Source organism: Diospyros lotus, chromosome 4, assembly GCF_014633365.1.
Source record: "Diospyros lotus cultivar Yz01 chromosome 4, ASM1463336v1, whole genome shotgun sequence".
Lineage (NCBI taxonomy): Eukaryota > Viridiplantae > Streptophyta > Magnoliopsida > Ericales > Ebenaceae > Diospyros > Diospyros lotus.
The window spans coordinates 40775762-40801143 of NC_068341.1; the positions used below are offsets into that span (position 1 = coordinate 40775762).

At 41.1% G+C, this 25382-nt stretch overlaps 1 protein-coding gene across 1 annotated transcript in view; it reads left to right on the forward strand.

Annotated features, from left to right (window-relative positions):
* Nucleotides 1-8792, forward strand: part of LOC127799045 (UDP-glycosyltransferase 91A1-like) — a 37949-nt gene extending 29157 nt beyond the window's left edge. The window contains exon 2 of the mRNA XM_052332749.1: nucleotides 7936-8792. Coding sequence (XP_052188709.1) covers nucleotides 7936-8777 — 842 coding nt within the window. The 3' untranslated portion in view covers nucleotides 8778-8792. The remainder of the gene's footprint in view (nucleotides 1-7935) is intronic.
* The last annotated feature ends 16590 nt before the right edge of the window (nucleotides 8793-25382 follow it).

Sequence of the window (25382 nt, forward strand, 5' to 3'; positions counted from 1 at the left end):
CAAGCTCGGGGTTACTTGTGGAAGTGGTTGCTCAGTAGGTTCCAAACCATGACATAAAGTCAAGATGATTGGTTCTCAGCTCGCAAACCACGACCTGAGGGAGGGACCAAGGTGAATGCTTGGTTAAGCCGTTGACCGTAGCGCCGCGGCTAGGTTATTTAGGCCTCAGCTCGCAAACCATGGCTTCTCGACCCCTCGTTATGAGGGTATTCAATCGAATACCAATAAGAATAAAGTGCAATGGAAGTTCATAAATTCTGACCAGAATCATGAAAGTCATTCGTAATGGAAAAGACGGAGCATAGGCAAGAACGATTACATTTATCCGAAGTAAGGACGAAGGTGTTCTGTGTTCCAAGCTCGTGGGAGAGGGAAACCGTCCATGTTTTCCAGATGATATGCTCCGTTATTCAAATTTTCTTTGATGATAAATGGACCTTCCCAGTTAGGACCTAAGGTGCCGTCGCTTGCCGCCCGTGCTCCTGGCAGTACTAGGCGTAGTACCGGATCTCCGATGTTGTAACGTCGAATTCGGACCTTCCTGTTATAGTATCGTGCCACCCTTTGTTGATAAATGGCGATCCTCACGCGAGCTACATCTCTTGATTCCTCGAGCAGGTCCAGATTAGCCGCCAGTAGCTCGTTATTGCGATCTGGGCTGAAGGTGGCCCTTCGGTGGCTGGCCACTTTATTCTCAGCGGGGATCATAGCCTCCGACCCATACGCCATTGAGAATGGGGTTTCTCCAGTGCTGCTTCGGGCTGTTGTCCGATAGGTCCATAGCACTGTTTGCAGTTCATCCACCCAGGCCCCCTTTCTAGCCTCAAGCTTTGTCTTCAGGGTCTGCTTGATTATTTTGTTGACTGCTTCGACCTGCCCATTGGCCTGGGGGTGATCGACGGCGGTGAAACTCTTTTGAATCCCTATTGACTCGTAGAATTGGATGAATTGCTCGCTGGTGAATTGGGTTCCGTTGTCCGTTACTATTTGCTGTGGCACTCCGAATCTGCAGATTATGTTATCCCATGTAAAAGCTTGTGTCTTCGCACTGGTGATCTGTGCGAGCTCTTTGGCCTCTGCCCATTTGGTGAAGTAGTCAACTGCCACTATGGCATGTTTGCATCCTCCGCGAGCCGTGGGCAACGGCCCGATTAGATCCATGCCCCAAATGGCAAAGGGCCAAGGGCTGCTCATCTGCTACAGGTAAGCCGGCGGAGCTCGTGGAACCTTGGCGAACCTTTGGCACTTATCGCATTTCTTGACCGTCTCTATGGCATCTTGCTTCACGGTGGGCCAATAAAACCCTTGTCGGAGGGCCTTTTGTGCCAGAGAGAGTGCCCCTGCATGATTACCGCAGTGGCCTGCATGAATTTCTTCTAGCACAGACTGGCAATCGGTGCCGTCAATGCACCTCAGGAGTGGGGCTGAGAATCCCCTCTTGTACAGTCTTTCATCGTAGATGCAATATCGGGCGGCTTGAGCTCGCAGGCGACGTGCTTCCAGCTTGTCTTCCGGTAGTTTCCCGTCTTGCAGATATTCCAAGATGGGGGTCATCCATGAGTTTTGGGGCACCGTGATCAGTAGCGTTTCATCTCGTTGTTCTGTGCTCGGGGTGGCCAAAAAATCGACAGGTATGTCCCCCAAGAATTCTGCGTCCCGGGCAGTTGCTAGGCGAGCCAGAGCGTCCGCATGAGAGTTCTGGGAACGGGGGATTTGATGCATTTCATATTTTTCGAAAGTGGCTAAAAGTTCGCGTGCCTTCTGTAAGTATGCTGCCATCTTCGTGTCTCTGACCTGGTATTCTCCCCACACCTGGTTGACAACTAGTTGAGAGTCGCTGAAGATCTCCAAGAATTCAGCTCGTATTTCCTTTGCCAGGCGGAGTCCTGCTAATAAGGCTTCATACTCGGATTCATTATTGGTGGCTAAAAAACCGAACCTCAGGGCGCAGAGGATTTTGTGACCTTCGGGGCTTATTAGCATAACCCCGGCTCCCGCTCCTTGTTCGTTCGATGATCCATCGACGTATAGTTCCCAGGACGGTCCTTTCAGGTTTTCCGGCTCCTCGTCAATTGGCCCAGTAAACTCGGCAATGAAGTCTGCCAACGCTTGACCCTTTATCGCCGTCCTTGGTTTGTACTTTATGTCGAACTGAGCGAGCTCAATAGACCATTTTAGTAAATGGCCTGAGGTATCCGGTTTTTGGAGGATTTGTTTCAATGGGTATTTGGTCAGGACTTTGATCTCATGAGCTTGAAAATAGGGTCGCAGCTTCCTTGATGCCACTATTAGACAGTAAGCTAATTTTTCGATTGGTGCGTACCTTGTTTCTGCATCGATTAGGCTTTTGGAGACGTAATAAATGGGGTGCTGCACCCCTTCTTCCCCCCGAACGAGGGCCGCGCTGAGAGCCTGTTGGGATACTCCTAAGTACAAGGTCAACCTCTCTCCCTCCTTAGGTTTGGCGAGCAGTGGGGCCCGTCCCATGTACTCCTTTAGTTGTTGGAATGCGAACTCGCATTCTTCTGTCCATCTGAAGTCTTTCTCATTTTTTAGAAGCTCGAAGAACGGGGCACACTTGTCAGTTGCCTTTGAAATGAAACGGCTCAGAGCCGCGACCTGACCATTGAGGCTTTGCACTTCCTTCTTTCTTATGGGCGACCTCATGTCGAGCAGAGCCTTAATTTTGTCTGGGTTGGCTTCAATGCCTCTGTTGTTTACCATAAACTCAAGAAATTTTCCGGAGGCCACACCGAAGGCGCACTTGAGCGGGTTGAGCTTCATCTGATATTTCCTGAGGACTCCAAACGTTTCTCTTAGATCGGAAACGTGGTCCGTCACTTGCTCGGATTTTACCAGCATGTCGTCAACGTATACTTCCATGGTTTTTCCGATCAGTGTTTCGAACATCGTATTGACCAGCCTCTGGTAGGTCGCGCCAGCATTCTTCAATCCAAAGGGCATGACCTTGTAACAATAGAGCCCCCGGTCGGTTATGAACGAGGTGTGCTCTTGGTTCGTGGGGTTCATGGGGATTTGGTTGTAGCCTGAATAGGCATCCATGAAACTGAGGAGGCGGTGACCAGCCGTTGCATCCACGAGCTGATCGATTCTGGGGAGGGGAAAGCTGTCTTTAGGACAGGCCTTGTTCAGGTCGGTGAAGTCAATGCAGGTCCTCCACTTCCCGTTTTTTTTTTTTACTAGGACCGGGTTGGCCACCCAGACCGGATAGTGGGCTTCCTTGATGAAATTATTAGCCAAGAGTTTGTCCACTTCTTCTTTAAGAGCGGTATAACGCTCCGGAGTCATTGGCCTCCTCTTCTGGCGCACTGGCCTGTAGCCTGGATCTACGTTGAGCCTGTGTGACATGACTTCTGGGGCGATTCCCACCATATCTTCGTGGTTCCATGCGAACACATCAAGGTTAGCTTTAAGGAAATCTGTAAGTTGGGATTTTACCTCGGGGGCTAGACTCTTGCCTAGCTTGAGGTGCCTTTCCTCGTCTGCCTCGCCGACTGAGATATCTTCGAGCTCTTCCATGGGACCGGTGGGCTTTTCGCAGTCGACCTCGCGTGGATCCAGGTCCTCCCATCGGCCGGTTGATCGCGGGCCGACTTTTGCGATGATATTTACTTTCTTTCCCTTCGCTCCCATTTTCAGGGCGTCCTCATAGCAACGTCTTGCGAGGTGCTGCTCGCCTCGTACACACCCTACACCGTCGGGGGTCGGGAATTTCACCGTAAGCGACCTGGTTGAGGTGACCAGATCCAGGTCGTTCATCGCCGGCCTTCCGAGTACGACGTTGTATGCTGAGGGGCAGTCAATTATTAGGAATTCTGCCAAAGTAGTGGCCTGGCGGTTCGCATCCCCGATGGTGAGGGGAAGGCTGATCCGACCGATGGGGATCACTGCGTCTCCCGTGAACCCATAGAGTGGCTCTGGGGACGAACTCAACTGTTCCGGTCCCAAACCCATCTGATCGAAGCATGCTCTGTACATTACATTTACCGAACTGCCCGTGTCCACCATTATCCTTCGCACTTCGGAGTTGCCGACCTGGGCTCGTATAACGAGTGCGTCGTTGTGCGGCCAATGGACGTTTCTGGCGTCTTCTTCCAAGAAAAACATCTTCTCTGGGATCGGGTTACCCCTAGGCCGCTTCGCGGGAACCGGCTGTTCGCCCGATCTCGCTAGCAAGACATGGTTGGCTTCTTGTATGTATTTGTCGCGGGATTTGTGGGAGGATCCAGCGAGGTGGGGCCCGCCATGGATCGTGTAGATGGTTCGTACAGCCGGTGATTCGTCATCATCGGTGGGAGGCTGCTGCTGTACAGGTGGCTGGCTTGGTTGATTAGTCGGCCGCACCACGTAATCTTTCAAGCGACCTCTTCTTATCAGATCTTCGATGGCGTCCCTTAGGGCCCAGCATTCCGAGGTGTTGTGACCCGCCTCGTTGTGGTACGCGCAAAATTTTTCTTTGTTTCGGAATTTGTTTGGGGTTCTTAACGGGTTGGGCTTCCCGAATTCCTCTTTGTTCCTTTCGATGGCGAAGATCCTTTCCTGGGGGTCTGACAGGGCACAGTAGCTGTCAAAGTGCTGTGATCTATGAGGTCGCTCGTCTCCCTCTGCCTTCCGAGCTCGCTTGAACACTTCATTGCTCGAGCGCTCCCCCCGAGCTTCTCTTCCGGCGTCTCCGTTGTGCCTTCTCTTATTCTGGCTGGAGCCCCCAACTTCTTCTCTCGACCCGACGGGCTTCTTCGTCCCGAAGGCGTCTTCTCATCGGATTTCCTTGGAAGCTCGTTCATAGAATTCCCCCAGGTCTTTGACCGGGGTTCGGTAGATGCTCTCGTAGAGCTTTCCGTCTTTTCGGAGGCCGGCGGAGATCACTGTTAGGATACTTTCACCCGAGGGATCTTCGACGTTGCTCACCTCGCGCCTGAACCTGGCGATGTAATCCCTTAATGGTTCGTTTGCTTTCTGGAATACGGTGGCGAGGTGGCAAGGTGGCGCGAGCTGCCTCCTTAGAGCCCTGTATTGGTTAAGGAACCTCTGTTGGCACTCCTCCCAGCTGTTGATGCTATTAGGCGGAAGGCTCCTGAACCAAGCTCGGGGGATGTCTCCTAAGATTGCTGGGAAGGCGCGACATTTAGCCAGCGAGCTGGTTGTCTGTAGATCCATTTGCACGTTGTACGCATCCAGGTAATCATAGGGGTCGCTGTCCCCATTATATTGTGGCATGCTCGGGACCTTAAACCTCCGGGGCAGGGGTTCGAGCTCAATTTCTCTGGCGAACGGCGTCCTATCCCCACGGCCATTATTCTGGCTGCGGACTCCTTGTCGTTCCTCCAGCTGTCGCACCCTCTGATACAGCTCTTCCACAGTTGAGTCCGGTCCTACTGATTGCTGGGCTTGCGATCGCCTGCTTCTTTCTCGGACTGGGGAGCGGTGAATTGGGGACGGATAGTTATCCCTGATATCTTCTTCCGCGGGTGGGTGTCTCTCCTCCCGCGGTTGGCGGACCCTGCGAGGCGACGCCGGTGGGTCATGGACAGCCCGTGCTTGAGCTTGGGCCAGAATTCTGACCGCGTCAGCGAGTTGCATTACCGTATTCTCCAATGCTTCCTGGCGCTGCTGCCAGTCCCGGATCGTCCCTGTCCCAGTGATTTGGACAGTAGGCTGGACAGGGACCCGTGGTGGTATGCCGGGAGCGTCTCCGGCGGGCGGCGGCAAAGGAGTATCGGCTGTCGGGGCAATGGGTCCTCCATTTGGTGGTAGGTCTCGTGGTCGGTAGTGGTGATTTTCAGGTGGGTCGACCGCTGCCTTGGAACTTCTAGTATCCTTCCTCTAGCCATGGCTATTGATCAGAGCGGCCCCTTCCTCTAGCGCCAAAATGTCGACGTTTGATTTCGGCCGACCGTGATTCGTTTTGGGTTGCGGTGAGTCAATCCAAAAATACCGAGAAGGAAGGAAGAAAACCCCTCCCCCCGACGTTCCAAGCGTGTACACCAGAATCTTTTACGTGGTTCGGCCAGAACGATGCCTAGTCCACGGCCGCCATCTGATCATTCTCCCAGAGTGGCGGTATCTCATTATGTTTTTCTTGTTCTCCTTTTCTTGCCCCTCATGGTCTCTTTTATTTCCATTTTTCTTGAGGGGCTTTTACAATCTAGATAATATATAAAAATACAGTGTTTGTATAATGGGGGACAAATAGTTCTTACCGCCTTCGCAAGACCGGGAGTGGGATCCTCATTACGAGGGGCATGGGCTGTTACAGATAAAGTGATCGGACCCTACCTCTGACTTCTCAGCAGCTTTGCCGCTCATGCGAGCTAGAGGTTTTAGGCGAGCGACCTGGATGGTCCAGCGATCTGGAGGATATTTCAGGAGCTCGTTAGTCGATTGCTCCGAGCTCGTTGGGGGATTACCGGGAGCTCGCCATATGCTCGCTTTACGAGTTCCGGATCTTTGGTGGAGGCTGGACCTTCCTTGACGAGGTCGTCCGGGCCTTCTAGGCCTCGGGTGATTGGGCCGGTCTATCGGACTGAGTCTGGCTCATGCGGGGTGATGCGGGAAATACATATAACACAACTTAATTGTTTATTGTCATTTATTTAATTCTCCTTTTTCCCATTGGTCTACTCCGAAGATGTGCTATATGTTGGATTTGGAGAAATTAAATACAAATTAAATTTGTGTTTTGAAAATTATGTTAAGTAAGATTCAGATTGTGTGGCAAAGCGTGGGAAAAAAAGGGAAACTTAATGGTGACATGTGATTTGATAAATTGAGAGAAATTGGAGAATTTGAAGGAAGAAAAATTAATAAAAGAAAACAAATATTTGTCTTTTCTTCCTCTTCATTCCCGTTCAACACTTCCATTTCCTCTCTTCTCCTTTCTCAATTATTCTTCTTAAATTTTCTCTTATTCTTTATTTTTATTTAGTAAATTTTAACTATTTTTTTTTATCCAGTTTGGTCTTCTGATGTAACATAGTACCACTATTATGTCAAGTGAGTGATATGAATGCAACTAGGAAAAATTAGGCCTTGAGAGTTCGTGTGGTACACACATATGAGACAAATACATGTGAAAATTAAAAATAAAAACGTCTACCATTGAATACATATTTTAGAATAAAGAGATTGATTATCGTTTATTCTTTTTTTTTTCCTGTTATCGTGTAATTTTTGTATTTTTTTACGCATTGCTTATTGTATTACATGTTAATTTAGGTTTATTTTTTACATGGTTTCGAGATAGAGTTATGTGCTTTTTATTATTCGTCTACCCTTGAATGTATATAAGGAAATCTTTTAAAATTTGTAATTCTTTTGTTGTATTCTCATGATTGTAACATAATTATTTTATTTAATTTTTACTTTTTTATTATAATTTTTATTTATTGTAACTACTAAATTATACAATTTTCGCTTTAACGATTTTTTTTTTTACAATATCCATGCATCGCATGGGTTATCCACTAGTATAATAAATAATAATAAATATTAAAAATAAATATACATCATCCTATTAGAACGATTAGGAACAGTGGCGCACGATAATGAGAACGAGAAGAGATAGAGAGAAGGAGATGGATTGGGAGTGGCGCATTATAGTGAGAACGAGAAAAGAGAGGGAAAGAGATGGAGGCGTCAGTGGTGGTTGGAACAAGGACCAAAAGTGTTGATGGCGGCCACTTAACTACGACGGCTACGACGAGGCGAACAACGTGAGTAAGAGAGAGAAAAAATTAATATAAGAAAGAATCATAAGAAAATGGGTAGCAAATTGGGATAATTTTGTAATTGAAATAGAGGATAAATTTTGTAATGGAAGCAAATTGTCAAACCAAAAATGGCATCGACGGAATTTGTCTTTTTATTTTTTTTTATTTTTTAGAATGTGTGGAAGAATTTACATTTTCGTTTCAGTTCGTTATCGCGTCGGAGCCGGCATCGAAGGCTGCGACCTGGTGGTGTTGAGAAGCTGTTACGAGTTCGAATCTGAATGGATAACCTTCCTCGGACAGATTCACTCGAAACCGGTGATTCCCGTCGGCCTGCTTCCTCCACCGGTACCCATGGGCGACGACGGGAAAGACAAAGGATGGCAAACGATCAAACACTGGCTCGACACGAAGCCTCCAGGCTCAGTGGTCTACGTCGCGTTCGGGACCGAGGCAAAGCTGAGTCAACCCGAACTCGCCGAGTTAGCTCTGGGCCTGGAGCTATCGGAGTTGCCATTCTTCTGGGTTCTGAATTCGCAGGGAGGCAGCGTCTCCGAGTTGCCGGAGGGGTTCGAGGAGAGAACCAAGGGGCGTGGGGTGGTGTGGAGGAGTTGGGCGCCGCAGCTGAAGATACTGAGTCACGACTCTGTGGGTGGGTTCCTGTGCCACTCGGGGTGGAGCTCGGTGGTGGAAGCGGTTCAGTTGGGAAAGCCGCTGGTTCTGTTGACGGGGTTGTCGGACTCGGGGCTGGTGGCTAGGGTTTTGGAGGAGAAGAAGATGGCGTACTCGGTGCCGAGAGACGAGCGAGACGGCTGGTTCACCAGAGACTCGGTGGCCGACTCACTCAGGCTGGTGATGGTTGCGGAAGGGGGACAGATTTTCAAGGATAAGGTCCGGGAAATGAAGGGTCAGTTTGGGGACAGGGTTTTACAAGACCAATATGTGGATAACTTGTTAGCCCACTTTAAGGCCCATACAAGTCGAGCTTCTGGTTCTGGACGATCAACTCTTCATATAAATGAGAAGACAAAAAAGAACCCAACTTGAACATGGTGCACGACGACCGTTGAATCAGAATGAACTTCAAGAGATCGAGCCCCATTGCTCCTGTCATCGATGTAAGTTAATTTGAAGAACTTACGTTGATATGAATTTCAAGAGATCGAGCCCCATTGCTTTTGCTACAAGTATAAGACTTCATAAATTGAACTATATGTTATTTGTAATAGAGTTTGTATATCATAATGCACACTCATTTTAATCATATCGAACACTTTATTAAATTACAAAATATAAGAATATTTATGAGTTGACAATGTGTAATGTAGTAAAATTGAGTGTACAATAAAACACATAAGATTTGCTTAGGTATTGTCGATGTTCGGAATTGGTCGACGAAAATTCGTTGGCCCGCACTGATGCGGTGGATCTGAAAGGGGAATAAGGAAGTCTCTGGTTTGATTTGCTAAGCCGTTGGCTCGTCCTTGCAGGGTACTCCGAAGCTCAAGTTAGTGAGCGAGTAAGGAAATGTTTTTTTGAGTGTTCGCAAGTTGACGTAAAAGAATTCATACCTTGGCCTTGAAGAGGACTGGTTGATATATATATGAGAAGAAGCCATTCTGCATGCTCCATACTTGTATAGATGATGAGATAGAATAGTCGGCGGGGGCGTCTCTGCTGCAGTAAAGTGTTGACGATACCTTTATTAATGTGGATGAGATTCGCCATTAATGTGGATTGGATTTGAGGTGGCCGCCCGAAAACCCAGGTGCGGCTGTAATGATGTTGTTGCGAGAGGGCCAGGATGAGACTGGCATGGGTCTGCCAAATGGGCTGAGAAAATGGGCCTGAATGGTCCAGCCGGGGCGGCCTTTGGCCTGCTGATATACCACGACATATCCCCCTTCAATAATGCGAGCTAACGGGCTGAGTCGATGAGCTCCAGAGATTGCTGGGAGCTCGCCCAAAACATAGTTGGGAGTCTGCTCGAATACGCTGATGAGTTAGAGGCATTACCGGGAGCTCGCTTGGTCCCAACGTTTGAGCCTGAGATTCAGCATTATGCGAGCTCGCTTTAATGAGCTCAATTCGATGTTTACTGGGCCTTGAGCATTTGGGCCGAATCAGTGCATTAGGTCCAGCCTACACAGAGTAGAGCGAGAAATACTCGTAATAGGTATGGATTTTTTTTAATTTTTATTTTATTGAATGATTGAATCTCTAATTAGAAAATAAAAAAAAATCTAATTTTTTAATTTTTTGAGACTATATTATGAACTAAAAAAATATCCAAAACATGTTTTGAAGTAAAAGATATTATTTTTGAAACACAACTTTAGAGAATAATTAGTTATAAAATTAGAATTGAAAATTTAAAACTATTTTCTAAAACTAAATGGGGCCCATAAATTTTAGTGAAAAAAATCATAACAAGCACCAGCTTAGACAACCCCGAAAAGATTAAATGCTTATAATGTGAACAAAATTTAAACTCATGACTTCTCACTTTTAACATAAAACCAATTATACTACTACACCAAAATTCATATTCCATTGAACTTTAAAATTAACTTAATTAATTTTGTAACTTTTCAAAGTTAGTCACAACACTCATTTTGTTATTAATAATATTATAATCAGGGGCGGATCTAAGAACAGATCTGGGGAATGGCTAACCCCTAGATCAATAAGCAATTTCAGCCCTCTTCTCCAGAATGGGCCAAATTTACTTTATAAATCTGGGAGAGAGCTGAAGTTGGGGGGCTGCAACCCGTGCCTGTCCCCCTAAATTCGCCCCTAGTTATAATCTTAAACTTTAGATACTTACCCCGAAGTACCACTAAACTTTTATTTAGAATGTGTTTGATTTAGACATTCTTTGAACTTTTTTCTTAGCCAAACTTGTTTTTTTTTTTGAAAAAGATTCACAAGCTAATTTAGTTTTGCTAGTCCAATTTCAAACTTGCTCAACTTGTGATATGTTTGTCACACTACGTTAAAATATTTGAAAGAAGTAGTATTTTTTTAAATAATTTAAAAAATTAATCAATTAACATTCTAATATATTTAATAAAAATATGTAATGGACCAATGAGATATTGACACATGGCTTAGAGTTAGTCACCCATTTCTGATCCTTTTTGGCATCAACTTGGAATATTTATAGCTAAGTTTGATTTTGTACACCCCATGTAATTGGGGCAACGTTGCTGTTAGTAGCAAAAGTTTTTATAACTTTTTTTTAAATTTTTTTACCTTTCTAAGCCTGTTTACTTGTCCATTGTTTTCCCTCCTTCTGTCTCTTTCTCTTCCTTTCTCTCTTTCTCGACTCTCCCTCTCTCAACCCCCCATCTCTTTCTCTTACCCAAAAATCAGCAGATTGGCTGGGAGAGAGAAACCTACCATTGTTATCACTGTCCCCGCCAACGCTGCTCGCACTATCATTATCCCGGCCAATGCCGTTCGTACCCTTAGATCTCTCCAGTCCCACCAGTTGTTTGTGTTCCCTATCTGCTGGCCATAGAAACCCCCGATCGCCATATGTTGCTCCAGCATCGTTGCTTGCACCGCCGTCGCTCTAGCCACCACCGTTCGTACCGTGTCACTCTCTCTCTTTCTTTCCACCGCGTCTCCTCCACCTTGCCTACCCATAAATCAGATTTGACCGAAAATTTAAGATTAGATCTATGGAGATTCGGTCGTTCGATCTTGCTGATTTTTTGGTATGTTGGTCGATGGGGATAAGGGTGTCGGGTGGTTGTCGTTGATCACCAAAAACCACCGGCTATCATGGTCAGTGGTGACTGAAAGTGCATTTTTTTGATCAAAAATTAAAAATTAGATATACGAAAATCTAACCGTAAAATTTGGCCTATTTTTGCGTATGTTAATTCCTTTTACTTGATGTTTCTAATGGTAGGTTTTGATTGTGTGAATCTTCATCCGATGACATTTGTTGGATTTTTTTTTTGGCTTGTGTGTTTGGCTCTTTTATGTTAAAAAACAGTGTAAAATGGTTAAGAGTTACATTATCAATCTAAGACTTTAGATATGGGGGCAAAATTGGGGTTCCTATAATCAAATCAAGCCTGGAAAATGTATTTTCTTACTATTTTGCCACCAGATACATTCTTATTGCAAATACCAACTGTAACGACCCGCTTCCACCTACGGGCGCTACCAATGAATAATCAACTGAATTACTCACACGTAACACCAAACCAATGAAGAGATGGACTATGTTTCATTGAGAAACATCCTAGGTGGGGCTAGGCTTTGTCCTTTCCTTCGCTCCACTCGAGGAGTGGGTCCCAAACATAAAAAGAAACACAGTAGACGGGACCCGAAACTCGAGTGAGTTTCACCTTTCTTCAGCTTGTCTCACCACAAGCCAAAGGTGACCCAGGCACAAAACTAGCACAATAAATATCTACTGAGTATTGAGAATTTATGAGAAGTACCTCTTTGATTCTTACTTGATCCTAAAACTTGGCTCCACGAACTAAGCCACTATTAACCAGAAGTCTGCGTAGTCAATACTACAGTATACCGATCACAACAAACGGGATACCATCCAACGCCCAACAACATACACATTCACCCACAAGGACATATATATATATATATACCACCACATGAATACATACGAGAGATAATAAAATTTACAAGGCGGCAACAACGCCAATCGCCACTTCAACCTCCCGACATAATCCCTGCTTGTATCTGGACTTGCAACATCTACAACACGAGGTAAAATCTCATGAGTCATAAAGACTCAGTAAGGGTGCAAATGAATGTAAACAAGATAATATATGCAATGTAATGACAAATAATTATGCATGAATGACAAGGCATCACTGCTCTCCGAACCTACTTGTTCGAGGCACTTGCCTCACATATCACCCCTAACATGCATTTAGTCTCTCCCATGGCCATAGGACTCCACTAGACTACCTATAGAACATGCACATCACACCATTGCACACAACATATATTTAACCATATTATAAAACATTCGCATGGCTGCCATCATTGGGGCCGTCCCTTATCTGGCTCGAAGTCTTATCTCTGCTACGAGCGAGAACGCTAGCCCAAACTTCGAACTCTTCTAGGATCACTTCTTCCTTGGTCGACCCTAGATCCAATCACAAACCCAACAACAGAAATTAAACCAGGGTTTATGTTTTTGCTATACACCGCAAAATCACCCATTAATAACTACCATTAAACCCCAATTGAGAATTTAATCTAACCAATAATTATACCACATTAACTCGCTTAATGCAAATTAAAATAAAAAAAATATTAATTTACCTTAATCAATTTGAAGGGAAAATTCGACCAAATGCTTACACCAACGTTGCCTCTTTGGCTGCCTTCTCGAGCTCAAAACCCCATTTCAAGTCTCAGGCACGCCCCTTGAGCCCTAATTAATTCTAAGAATTTTTTTTCATTTTTCTAGAATTTTCTAGCAATTTTTCTCATATTTTCTCCATTTTCTTATTTTATTTTCCTTTATTCATTTTTTTTTCTATTATTTCTTCCTCCTTCCTCCTCGGATCTTCTTCCTCTTCGCCTCCCCTGTGCGCACCCTGCTCCTTCTTCTTCATCGTGCATGGCCACTGGTCGCGCAAGCTACCGCCGGTCCACTTGCCTCCTCCGGCCGCTCCTCGCTGCAACACGACCGCCGGCCACCACCACAGCCTGCACCTCCAGCCATCACCGGCCTCCCCTGCTCGCACGGCGCGGCCATGGCCGACCTCGCAGCTTCCAGCCGCCATTGTCGATGCTTCAGCCGTCTCCGAGCACCGCCTCAGGCGTCGCATCAGTCGCCGCAAGCCGCGATCGCTATCGGTCGCCTCGACCAGCTCCATGGCCGGCCATTGAAGCTTCGCCCGCTGCTGCTGCTTTTCTTCTTCGCTGGCTATGGCAGCTACTCCATGGCCGATTGGCCATCAGCTCTCTCTCTCTCTCGCAAGCTCTCTCTCGATCTCTCTCGCTCGTGATCACACCCGGCCCCGAGCTCCCTCTATCTCTCTCTCATTCACTCTCTTCTCTGTTCTTGTTCTCGGCCAAATGCCTCCAACATACCAAATTTTGGATCCAATGCAAATGGCCACCCACTGTTGAACTTTTGTCCAGCAAGCTCACGCATCCAATGCATATATATGTATAATTACACATTAACCCCCTCATCAATCATTAATTTCACTTAAGAAATTGTTAATTGCACTTGAAATTTTGATAATTACTCTTAGACCCTCCAAGCTTGAAATTAAATACCACAAAACCACACAATTTTTGATTTATCCCAAAATTAATAATCGGTCATTACTCCATAAAATCGATCTCGTCCTTGTGCCTTCACAGGACCTTATCTCAACCTGAAAACATTTTAGGGTTGACTTATTCATAAAATTAGGCCACCATTCGGGCCCCTCTGACTTACCAATGATTTTTCTGTTGGCCCTCACGAACATTCGGTTCAGCCAATAATTTAAGCTTATACAACAGCTGTACCAAAAACTATTCTCGATTTGACTTCTTTCAGTGTCATTAGCCTCATCTCAAAACGCTCGACAATCCCTTGCTCTATTTCCTGGACATCCAAGTCTTAGGGTATTTCATGCCATTGATTCAGCAATTTGTTACTTTACTTCTCAAAACTACCCTTAGGGCCCGTCGGACCGCTCACTATCCAAATTACCAAAATGCCCCTCCCTAGGACACAATTATTTCATTTCAAGCTTCTCTCTCAAAGAGCATTTTTGGAATTTTATTTTATTTTTTTTAACACCAGTAACACAAGGTGTTACAACAACTCACTACAACAGTATCAATTATATCTTAAAATCACCTATTACATTTTTGAATCAAAATTCAAACAACATTTCTTAAATAGAAGAAAACATAAGAGATCTTAAGATAAAAGATTTCCTCGACGTTCTCCGCGTCAAGAGGAAATGCTAATTGGTGCTCTCTCAGTAGCTCGTCTGTTAGCTCAAAATCTTCTGAGCTTGCCCCGATAGCAACAAGAAGGTCAAGGACCTCGATCTCCCCGGTAAACAAGCTCGGCCTCCCGTTCCCAAAGTCTGCACAACAAAATAAAGATGTTAAAAAAAAAAAAAAAAAAAAAGAAGAAATTGTACGAGCAAGTGCACCCTTACCTGGGACCAATGTAAAGCTAAAGTTCTTGAGCGGTTGAAGGGAAGGGCAAGAAATAAAAAACCAATGGGACTTATAATCGCCCACATTGGACTTCCTCTTTGCCCTGCCCTAGGGAAGGATAAACTTATAGGTTGAAGGACGAGCTATCAAGTAATACAACCCGTTCAAAAGATTAAGCTTGTTCAAAAGATTAAGAAGATATATAAGGGGCAACATGGAACCTAAACCCAGACTCAAGGTGCTGGGGGCTAATGGTTATTGTCGACGTTTGATTTCGGCCGACCGTGATTCGTTTTGGGCCGCGGTGAGTCAATCCAAAAAAATACCGAGAAGGAAGGAAGAAAACCCCCCCCAAAGTTCCAAGCGTGTACACCAGAATCTTTTACGTGGTTCGGCCAGAACGATGCCTAGTCCACGGCCGCCATCTGATTATTCTCCCAGAGTGGCGGTATCTGATTATTCTCTTCTGTCCCTCCTCCTTGCTCCTCATGGCCCCCTTTATTTCCATTTTTCTTGAGGGACTTTTACAATCTAGATAATATATAAAAATACAGTGTTTGTATAATGGGGGACAAATAGTTCTTACCGCCTTCGCAAGACCGGGAGTGGGATCCTCATTACGAGGGGCATGGGCTGTTACAGATAAAGTGATCGGACCCTACCTCTGACTTCTCAGCAGCTTTGCCGCTCATGCGAGCTGGAGGTTTTAGGCGAGCGACCTGGATGGTCCAGCGATCTGGAGGATATTTCAGGAGCTCGTTAGTCGATTGCTCCGAGCTCGTTGGGGGATTACCGGGAGCTCGCCATACGCTCGCTTTACGAGTTCCGGATCTTTGATGGAGGCTGGACCTTCCTTGACGAGGTCGTCCGGGCCTTCTTGGCCTTGGGTGATTGGGCCGGTCTATCGGACCGAGTCTGGCCCATGCGGAGTGATGTGGGAAATACATATAACAGTTATAAAGTCGGTCAGAGGATAGGCTGCATGGTAGCTCAGATAAGGGACCATCGCCCGGAAGTCCTTTGGGAAGTAGAACTCTCTGGTCCAGGTCTAGGTCCCCAGCTCGCGAAATTTTGTCGTGGATGGGTACCTCCGGAAAACCTATTGTCCTTGGTTTCTCTCAATGACTTACTCGCTAATGACCAGAGCAGTTTCTGGGGACGTCTCCTCTGCGACCTCCCTAGCTCGCGAGCTTTTTCTTTTGTTCCTATGCATTTCTACCATGACTCAATCTTCAGAGTTCGAGGTGTCATCTTCACCTATAACATAGTTACAACGCTTTTGACCTAATTCCCCTTGAACAGAATTGGACATCTACATTGAAAAAATAAAACAGTTAAGCTGCAGTTCGTGGACCAAACCTAGAAGAACAAAAAGCCCTAAAAGTATCCCCTATTTGAAAGGTCACACACTTCTCAACAGGGAGTCGCCTAAGGCACGCTAGGGGAGGGGGGATGGCTCGAACTACAAGCCCAAAGGCTCAGAGAATGCCTAATGAACCGATTCAAATCAGTACATCAAGAAATTAAAGGAAACTCCGAAGAATGACATTGACAGAATAAAGGAAACCAGATGACTGATGACACTCAACTGACGATGGACTGCCTAATAGAAGAAAGAAATGAAAGCCAAGAAGAACATACCTATTGGAGCATTTCTCGCCGGTGTCGAAACTTGAAGGACACTCGAGCAGTTGTAAGTAAGAAAATTTCAAGAATCTCTGGAAGAGAGGAAAGCGAAAGCAAAAAGGTTTCAAAGTGACGTGAAGAAGAGAATATAGGGGTTTTTCTCTGCCATTTATAGTATTAGCTCGGATGATCTTAGCTGTCGGATTGAAACGACTAATGGCATGCCCTGCGCCCATCAATTGCACGACAACTAGTGGGCCCCACGACAGTAATCATGCACTATAATAGGGGAACGTGTGCATTAAATGCCCCTTAGACATGGCATGCAGCATGAAACAACGTGATTTGAAGAAATTGGGCAAAAGTCTGACAAGCGAATTGGCAACTCGTGAAGCCCACTTCCCTCAGCTTATATCAACCTCTAATCCGAAGATCGCACTGCGAGCTGGGGGGCTAGTGTTATGGGTATTTTTCGAAAAGAGCTAAGCTGGCTGGGCCTGATGAGGAGTTAATTTTTCTAAATCTTAATAAATTATATCCCTATTTTTTTATTTTATATTAATGTTTAATTTGAATAATTATGCACATTATGTATTATTGTCATGATGATATGAAGAAATTGACATTTACCGAGTAATTGAAGATGTTAAAGAGTCAATCGGATGGCTAACGTTACTACTCAAAATCTAGTGCAATTGGGTCAACTATTCAATGGAGTCCAACCAAAGAAGGCCCAAGCATTTTAATTTCAAGGAAGGCCCAAATCCAACATAAAGAAAACTCAAAACTCAACTTGTAAAAATCTATTTTTTTATTTTAATATTTGTTTTATGAGTGCTTCTTTAGGTGTGTCTTTTAGCTAAAATCCATTTAACTTTAGGTGTGTATTTTAGATAAAATCTATTTAACTTTAGGTGTGTGAGTGCCCATTAGATATAATTATGTCTAGTTGAATAATTGAAATTGTGTGGTTTGTATTGCATCTTGTGAGCTATAAATAGCTCACTTGGTTGCACTTGTAAAGGTGATTACTATTCTTGAATCAAATCTTAGTTGTTTTCTTAGATTTTCTCATTGAGAATTGCTCTTATTCTCTCTTCTTTTCTCTATTGTCTTCTCTTGTGATCTTACTTTATATTTTTCTTCTCTTGAATTCTTATATCATTTATTGTTACTTTATTATCTACCGCCTAAATGATCGGTTAATTTTTGCTATTTTAATTTCTGTCATTTAAATTCTGTTATTTAAATTACGTCATTTAAATTCCTATCAATTAATTTTCAAATGGAGATGAGTAGCTAAATTCAATCTTGGGTTAAGGCAATGACTAACGTCAATGATTCCCAAAGAAAACTGCGCTTTAAGAAAGCTGCGTTTTATATTATATATATATATTACACATAACTATTCAATTAAATCAATTTAAAATCAAAACGTGGGTTGTAATTATAACAAAATTTTACAAAATTAACCATTAATCAGTCGCACGCTGCTAAGATCCGAGTTTAGACCAAGGAACCAAGTGAACTCCAAGTGAAGCATCTAGCTCGCTGGCTGACCATTCAGCTTGCACGACAAAAGGATCGTGGGATAACCAGAGGCGGAGCCCACTTGCTTTATTCGAGGCAAACCAGTCACCTGATAAGGCGGAACCTACTCTCAATTTTATGGAGGTGAAGAGGACACTTTGTCCCCCGTGATATCATCCTTTCATTTTTGGATTTTATGCAAATTGTAAACACCCCACATTATAAATATGGGTTAAAATCATTGTATAAAATGGAGGGAATAACATATTGTTACTCTGTCCGAAAAACTAAAAAATAGTTGTGGACTAGGTATCATTCTAGTTAAATCACGTAAAAATTTATTTGTGTATTTATTCTTCCCTTCCTTTTGTGTTTACATTCTTAGCGCGGGTTCTCAAATTCCGATCGATCAATTTTGAACATCGACAATATCTTTGCTGAAAATCATTACAGATAAAACTAAAAACTTACCTCCTTGTAGATCGAGGTTGGAATTAGTCCAAGGGATGCCGGAGATGCTGTTGCACGGGCTGGAAAGAGAAAGATGGCCAGAATGAACCCAAGGGACGCTGGAGGCTCGGTCGGACGGGCATGAGAGAGAGACAAAGATGGCTTGAATGAGAGGAATGGAGGAAGGAGCCGAAGGGGAAAGTGGGAGAGTGAGAGAGAGAGAAGGCCAGAATGAGAGGAAGAATGTGAGAAAGTGAAAGGTGTGAGAACGAGAGAGAAAGGAATTTGAATTTGAAAATTTTTGTTATCATCTTTTTATTAGAAATATTGTGGTATCTCTTAGGTGGTGTTAAAATGTGGTATTGATGAGGGCGCAGTACTCTTCGTTCATTCATTAAACTTAGACATGATATTTTTTCAAATTTCAAGAACACAAGACCCACCAGATCATGCTATTGATACCTCTTGAGTTACACATTGAATTACACAATCCATCACAAATGACAAAAATATAGCTCGCACCTCACAGCTTCGTCTCATCGTCTCTTATCGTTTTGGGTGAGAAGTATTTTAGTCACGTATCTCACCGTCTTAGATAAAAAATATTTTAAATATTTTAACTATATTATATGATTTAAGGTATAAGCAATGATATACTAATAGTATTTTTTTAATCTATATACTTTGGGGCAAAAATAAAAAATCACTCCCGAAGTTTTAAAAAACTCTAAGGACACCTTTGCACTATTGAAAATCTATGTTTTCCACCCTATTGAAAGACTATTGGTGTTAAATGTAACAGTGTGATGGCAAAATTGTCTTTTTGGAAGGAGAAACAAAAGGAACATAGTTTTCTTATAATTTTGGAGATTTTTTTAATTTATTTTTGTATTAAATGATTGATATTGTGTATTTGATTATTAATTTGTGAGTTTAATTATTGATTTTGTGTATCTGTGTATTTGATTATTGCGCGTATTTAATTATTAATTTTATTTATGTGAGTATCTGATTATTTTATATATTTAATTATTGATAAGATAAAATATAAATAAGATAAAATATATAGAATTATTGTGCGTATTTAATTAGTTTTTGTTTTAGGTTTAAATACTTGTATTTTCTTTCTAAAATATTTACTTTACTACACTTGTTACTAATATATCATTGAATTATTTCTTTGTTACTTGATTTAGTATGTATACTAAATTTAATTATTTCTTCTCAAAATATTTTTATATAATTATAAATTTGTTTACTTGATTTCTTTTTTATTTTTCATTCTAAGTTTGCATGTGCATTGATATTTGGATGTTAAGTATATATTATTCTGAAGTTTTATTAATTAATTTTCTTTTATTTTTTATTAGGTTTAAATACTTACATTTTCTTTCTAAAATATTTACTTCACTACACTTATTACTAATATATCATTGAATTATTTCTAAAACATGGATGTTAAGTAATGTTTTTTAAACGACGGCTACTTGTCACGTTTATTAAAATAAGCATGCATTATTGACACAAGTATGTATCATGCATTGCCGGTAAAGGTAACCCAGCATCCGATGTAAGCAGGGGTGGATCTAAGGGGGGGGCAGGCACGGGCTGCAGCCCTCCGAACAAATTTGCCCTGAAATTTGAACCGTTTAGAAGGGGAGGGGGGCTATAATGAAAGATGGATCTGGGGTTGGGAAATTCTATTTGCAGCGAGCGTTTTACTCTTTGCAACTATTTTTTAATATACCTAAAATACCTTCAAACAAAAATTCAATTTTACCCTTATCTTCAATACTCAACCACCACCTAACATGCCATCTTTCGCCGGCAAAATTCTGTAATTTCTTCTTGAGACAGTAGCTCATATCCCAAGCAAACCTATTTTCTCCTCAAATCTCTCATCCCTCTTATTTCAAACTCACACCAATACTAATCCATTTTCTCTCAAATCCATTTTCTTTGATAATAATATTAGCGACTCATCCATTTTATGATCAATCATGAATTACTACACTAAAATGTTAACGAAGAATTGGGAAGAGTTTTGAGGAAGAACAGAACAACTATTTAGAAAAGAATATGAAGCACAGGTAAGTAAATCTGTAAATGTGTGTTTGTAAAATATGTATTTGTGTTTGTAAGAGTGTAATATGTGTTTGTGTTTATAACAGAACATTACAATAAAACTCTGAAATAGGCGGTTCACTAGAACTCTCGATCATTCTTCTTCTTCTCAACTGGTGTGACATAATTTGCTACTGCCTCTTCTACTGTCTCTGAAATAGGTGGTTCACTAGAACTCTCGATCCTTCTTCTCCTTCTCGTCAACCCAGTAGGTGGCTGCACTCCCACCCTGCAATTAAAACACAAAACAAAACACAATAAAAATTTTATATTTTTTTTCTTTGTTTAGGTGAGAGGTTTATACTCGTCAGTGTATGAGTGCAGTTGTAGTCCAAATTTAAATTTATATTTTCTGAATGAGTCCAGGTCGTCCACTGAGAGATTTATTTATGGCAAAATAAAAAGAATGTCACACAAGCACACACGCATTTGGATAAATTGGCAACAAGGTTTTTTATGGTTTTTTAAACAACAGATTCTAGGAAATAAATTAAGGCAGTAATTGAAATAAATATTTTAAGTGAGAATATAAAATTGGATAGTACTTGAGTTAAGACAATTTCAGTGCCAACCCGTTGATTCCCAAATTTTAGCATAAAAGATTAGCAACATTAATTTAATTTCAGATATGAGGGTTTGTTATTAAATGCAATTAGAGATGATGATAGTTCTAGGTTAAGCAATCCCCATACATGATATGCGGGATTCTAATTTAAGCAACCACCATAAATTCAATTGCAATTAATACACAAAACAACTAAATTAATCATCCGGGTTTGGGTATGATAGCGTTTCCAGTTCTAGTAACTCTCATACATGGCATGAAAGCTCTAAGTTAGGCTTACGCTCCAATCCAAACCTAGTGATTTCTCAATAATTAAGATACACTCATACTGAAATTTAAATTAATGTTACTTATTTAAAGCGCAGCTTTCTTTGGGAATCATTGGCGTTGGACACTGTCCTTGCCTTAACCCAAGATTAGATTTAGCTACTCATTTCCATTTAAAAGTTAATTGACATGAATTTAAACGACGTAATTTAAATAACAGAATTTAAATGACAAGAAATTTTAAAGGCATAAACTAACCGGCCATTTAGGCGGTGGATAATTAAATAACAAGAATTAAAATTACAGAAATTTAAAGGCATAAACTAACCGTCCATTTAGGCGGTGAATAATTAAATGACAAGAATTAAAATTGCAGAAATTTAAAGGCACAAATTAACCGGCCATTTAGGCGGTGAATAATAAAGTAATAATAAATGACATAAGAATTTAAAAGAAGAAAGGAAGGAAGTAAGATCACAAGAGAGAATACTAAAGAAAAGGGGAAAGAACAAGAACAATTCTCAAAGAGAGAATTATAAGGAAACAACTAAACTTTAATTCAAGAATAATAATCACACTTACAAATGCAATCAAGTGATCTATTTATAGGCCACAAGATGCAATACAAACCACACAATTTCAATTATTCAACTAGACATAATTATATCTAATGGGCACTCACACACTTAAAGTTAAATGGATTTTAGCTATAATACACACCTAATATTAAATGGATTTTAGCTAAAATACGTACCTAATAAAGTATTCATAAAGTTAAATGGATTTTAGCTATAATATCCACCTAATAGTTAAATGGATTTTAGCTAAAAAACACACCTAATAAAGCTCTCACATAAAAAATAAAAATAGATTTCTATAAATTGGTTTTTAATCTTCATTAGGATTAAAAATAATCCTTGGGCCTTCTCCAAATAATATCTTCCATGGGTTGCTCAAATTGGGTTTTAATTCTTCATGGGCTTGAATTTTTCATGTACTTTAATTTTTCATGGGCTTGATTTCTTCATGGACTTGAATTCTTCATGGGCTTGATTTGTTCATGGGTTTGATTTCTTCATGGACTTGAATTCTTCATGGACTTTAAGTCTTTATGGGCTTGAATTCTTCATGCCTAAAAAAAAAATAAAAATAATTTAATGTTATTAATAAATTATATATTATATATATGTATTACACATGGCACATATATATATATATTATATATATATTACATGCATGCATATAATGATGTATATGTATTATATATAATTTTATATATTAAATTTTACTTTAAAATTTCATTTCATTCATTTTTCAATTTAAACTTGCATATAACCATAAAATATATATTAATATCTAATTTAAACTATTTTTAAGATCAAAAGAAGGGTATAATTATAACAAAATTTTTATAAAATTAACCACTAATCATACCCCCCAACTTAAACATTGCTAGTCCTTTAGCAATCAGATTATACACCTGCCAAACTTTATTCACAATAACTGTATGAATGTAAAAATTTCAAATTCGAAACCGAAATGTATAAAATTAAATAAATAATTTAGCATTCTAAATCAGATTTTTGGTTAAAGGTCATACAATCTCAGGAATGGAAATTAGGATAACCAACACACAGACTTACTCCCTCGAAGTTTTGACTTCAAATCTTACTATGGATTTTCTCTCCAATAAAAAGGATTCCTCAAGTGTACACACAAGGGGGTGCACCGTTATAAGAGTAAATGCAGAACAAGTTCAAAATTCGGTGTCATCCCAAATACAAGGAACGTATTTTCATGAAAGAACAGGGAAATTGACATAGCTTCATGATTGGAATAATGCTCTAGACGAGTAACTTCTGAATTTAAACATGATTCCCTACTCCAAACTCGAATTCTGAGATCACATGATTTATAGCATAAAAAAGGACCAGACTGGGTTGTAATGGGGCTATAAGGTTAATACGGGTTGTCAAAGAAAAGGTAGAGTGTGCAAAGGGTGTGTCGGGATTTTTTTTTTTTTTTATCATTTATTTTGAAACAGTTATGCTGAATAGCTAAGAGAATTTGTCCCTTTTTTTTCACTTTTTTTTTCTTCTTTTTTTTTTCTCTTTTTTTTTTCTTTTTTTTTCTTTTTCTTTTTAAATATGAAAATAGATAAACAGACTAATTCCCAAAATCACACCAGGTTGGATAAAATTCATATGGTTATGGGTTAAACAAGGGTAACGAAAGAAGTTGTACTACAAATGGCTCAAATGGGCTAACAAGAGGTTGATTTAAAGAAAAAAAATAGGCTCAAAATGAAAGAAATTGATCCCCCTATCATGCTTCTCAGTCATCTAATTCATAGTTTGAAACCAGTCAAATTCATCCGCTATCATACTAGACATTTAAAGCGAATTGATATTTTGAAGCCATTGAAAAGATAAGATAAACAAGAGAGCATATTTAGAGTAAGTGTTATTTCACTCAGAATTAACGGTTATTAGGCTCAAACACTTGTTTGGGTAATAGTCTCCACTTCTGTTGAGGGATCATACAATGTACTAATCAGCTAATTACTGTTACCTTTGACTTTATGACCGATAACCAATTTCTAAATTTTGAATCCCTGATGAATGTAAATTACTTATTCTCATGCATAAACGTTTTCAAATGAGAAATCAATGCATTTATGTTTCGTATTGCAAACTTAACCGGCTATCAGTGCATAACTTCAAAACTTTAGGAATAGCGTTATTTAAAACACAATTTTTTTTTTTTAATAAGAGCAGATAAAGATAATCAATTCACATAAGACTACAAACTAGCAATAGCAAACTCACAGTTAAATATGAACCAAATAATTCATAACTAAACCTTACACCCCCCAACTTGAATTGCAGTAATAAATTAGGGTTGTTAAGAATACCTGTAACTCCACAAGTCCATTTTGCTGTGAACTGCTAAAACTTAAACAACAAATGAGCACACCATATATATATATATATATTTATATTTTCACACCAAAATAAAAATTTCATGCAAGTCATAAGATAAGCAAAATGCGTCTCAAGAGTACAAAAAGTACTCCTTACTCAGCCATCTTATCAAAGACTTTGCTAACAACATTCCACAGTTTTGTTTTTTTTTTTTTTTAAAGAACACAACCAAGAAAAATTCTGCAAATTGTACAATAACTAGATGCGTCTCAAGAGTACAAAAAGTACTCTTTACTCAGCCATCTTAATAAAGAGCATTTCTCACAGTGATAAATCTAAATTAATCGGACCCCTTTGGCGCTTGTTACTAATTGCCTTAGACCAGTCTATCCGAGGCTCATGAGGATCGTACTGTGGAACATAAGCATGTAATTTCTCTAGCAGCTTATCAATGGTGGATGCAGAAATGAGAATCTTTCTTGCTGAATGAGAAATGAACTGTTGGTCCACAGCCTGATCAAGAAAAGAGAGTAACCTATCGAAAAAATGGTTAACATTTAAAAGTCCAATAGGTTTGGTATGGAGATTACTCTTGGCCCAGGAGATTATACAAAAGATTTCTTCAAGTGTTCCAAAACGTCCTGGTAAAGCAATGAAGGCATCTGACTGATAAATCTTACAAGCCATGCGCTCAGACATAGAAGTCGTTTCTATAAGTTGACCGCGTGTAATCCCGGAAATATGTGGTTCAGCTAAAGGGATTGGCATTATACCTACCACAGATGAATTTCCAAGATGTACAGCTTGTGAAACATAACCATTCAATCCACGACTTCCCCCTCCATATACCAAATTAATTTTTTTCTCTCCTAATTTTTTACCAAGTTCGCTCGCTGCAAGTGCGTAACAAATATCGCTCCCAAGTTGAGAGCCACAAAGTACACATATGGTATTGATTCGACGAACTAACTGGCCTTCCATGTTTGTTTCTTTTGTATG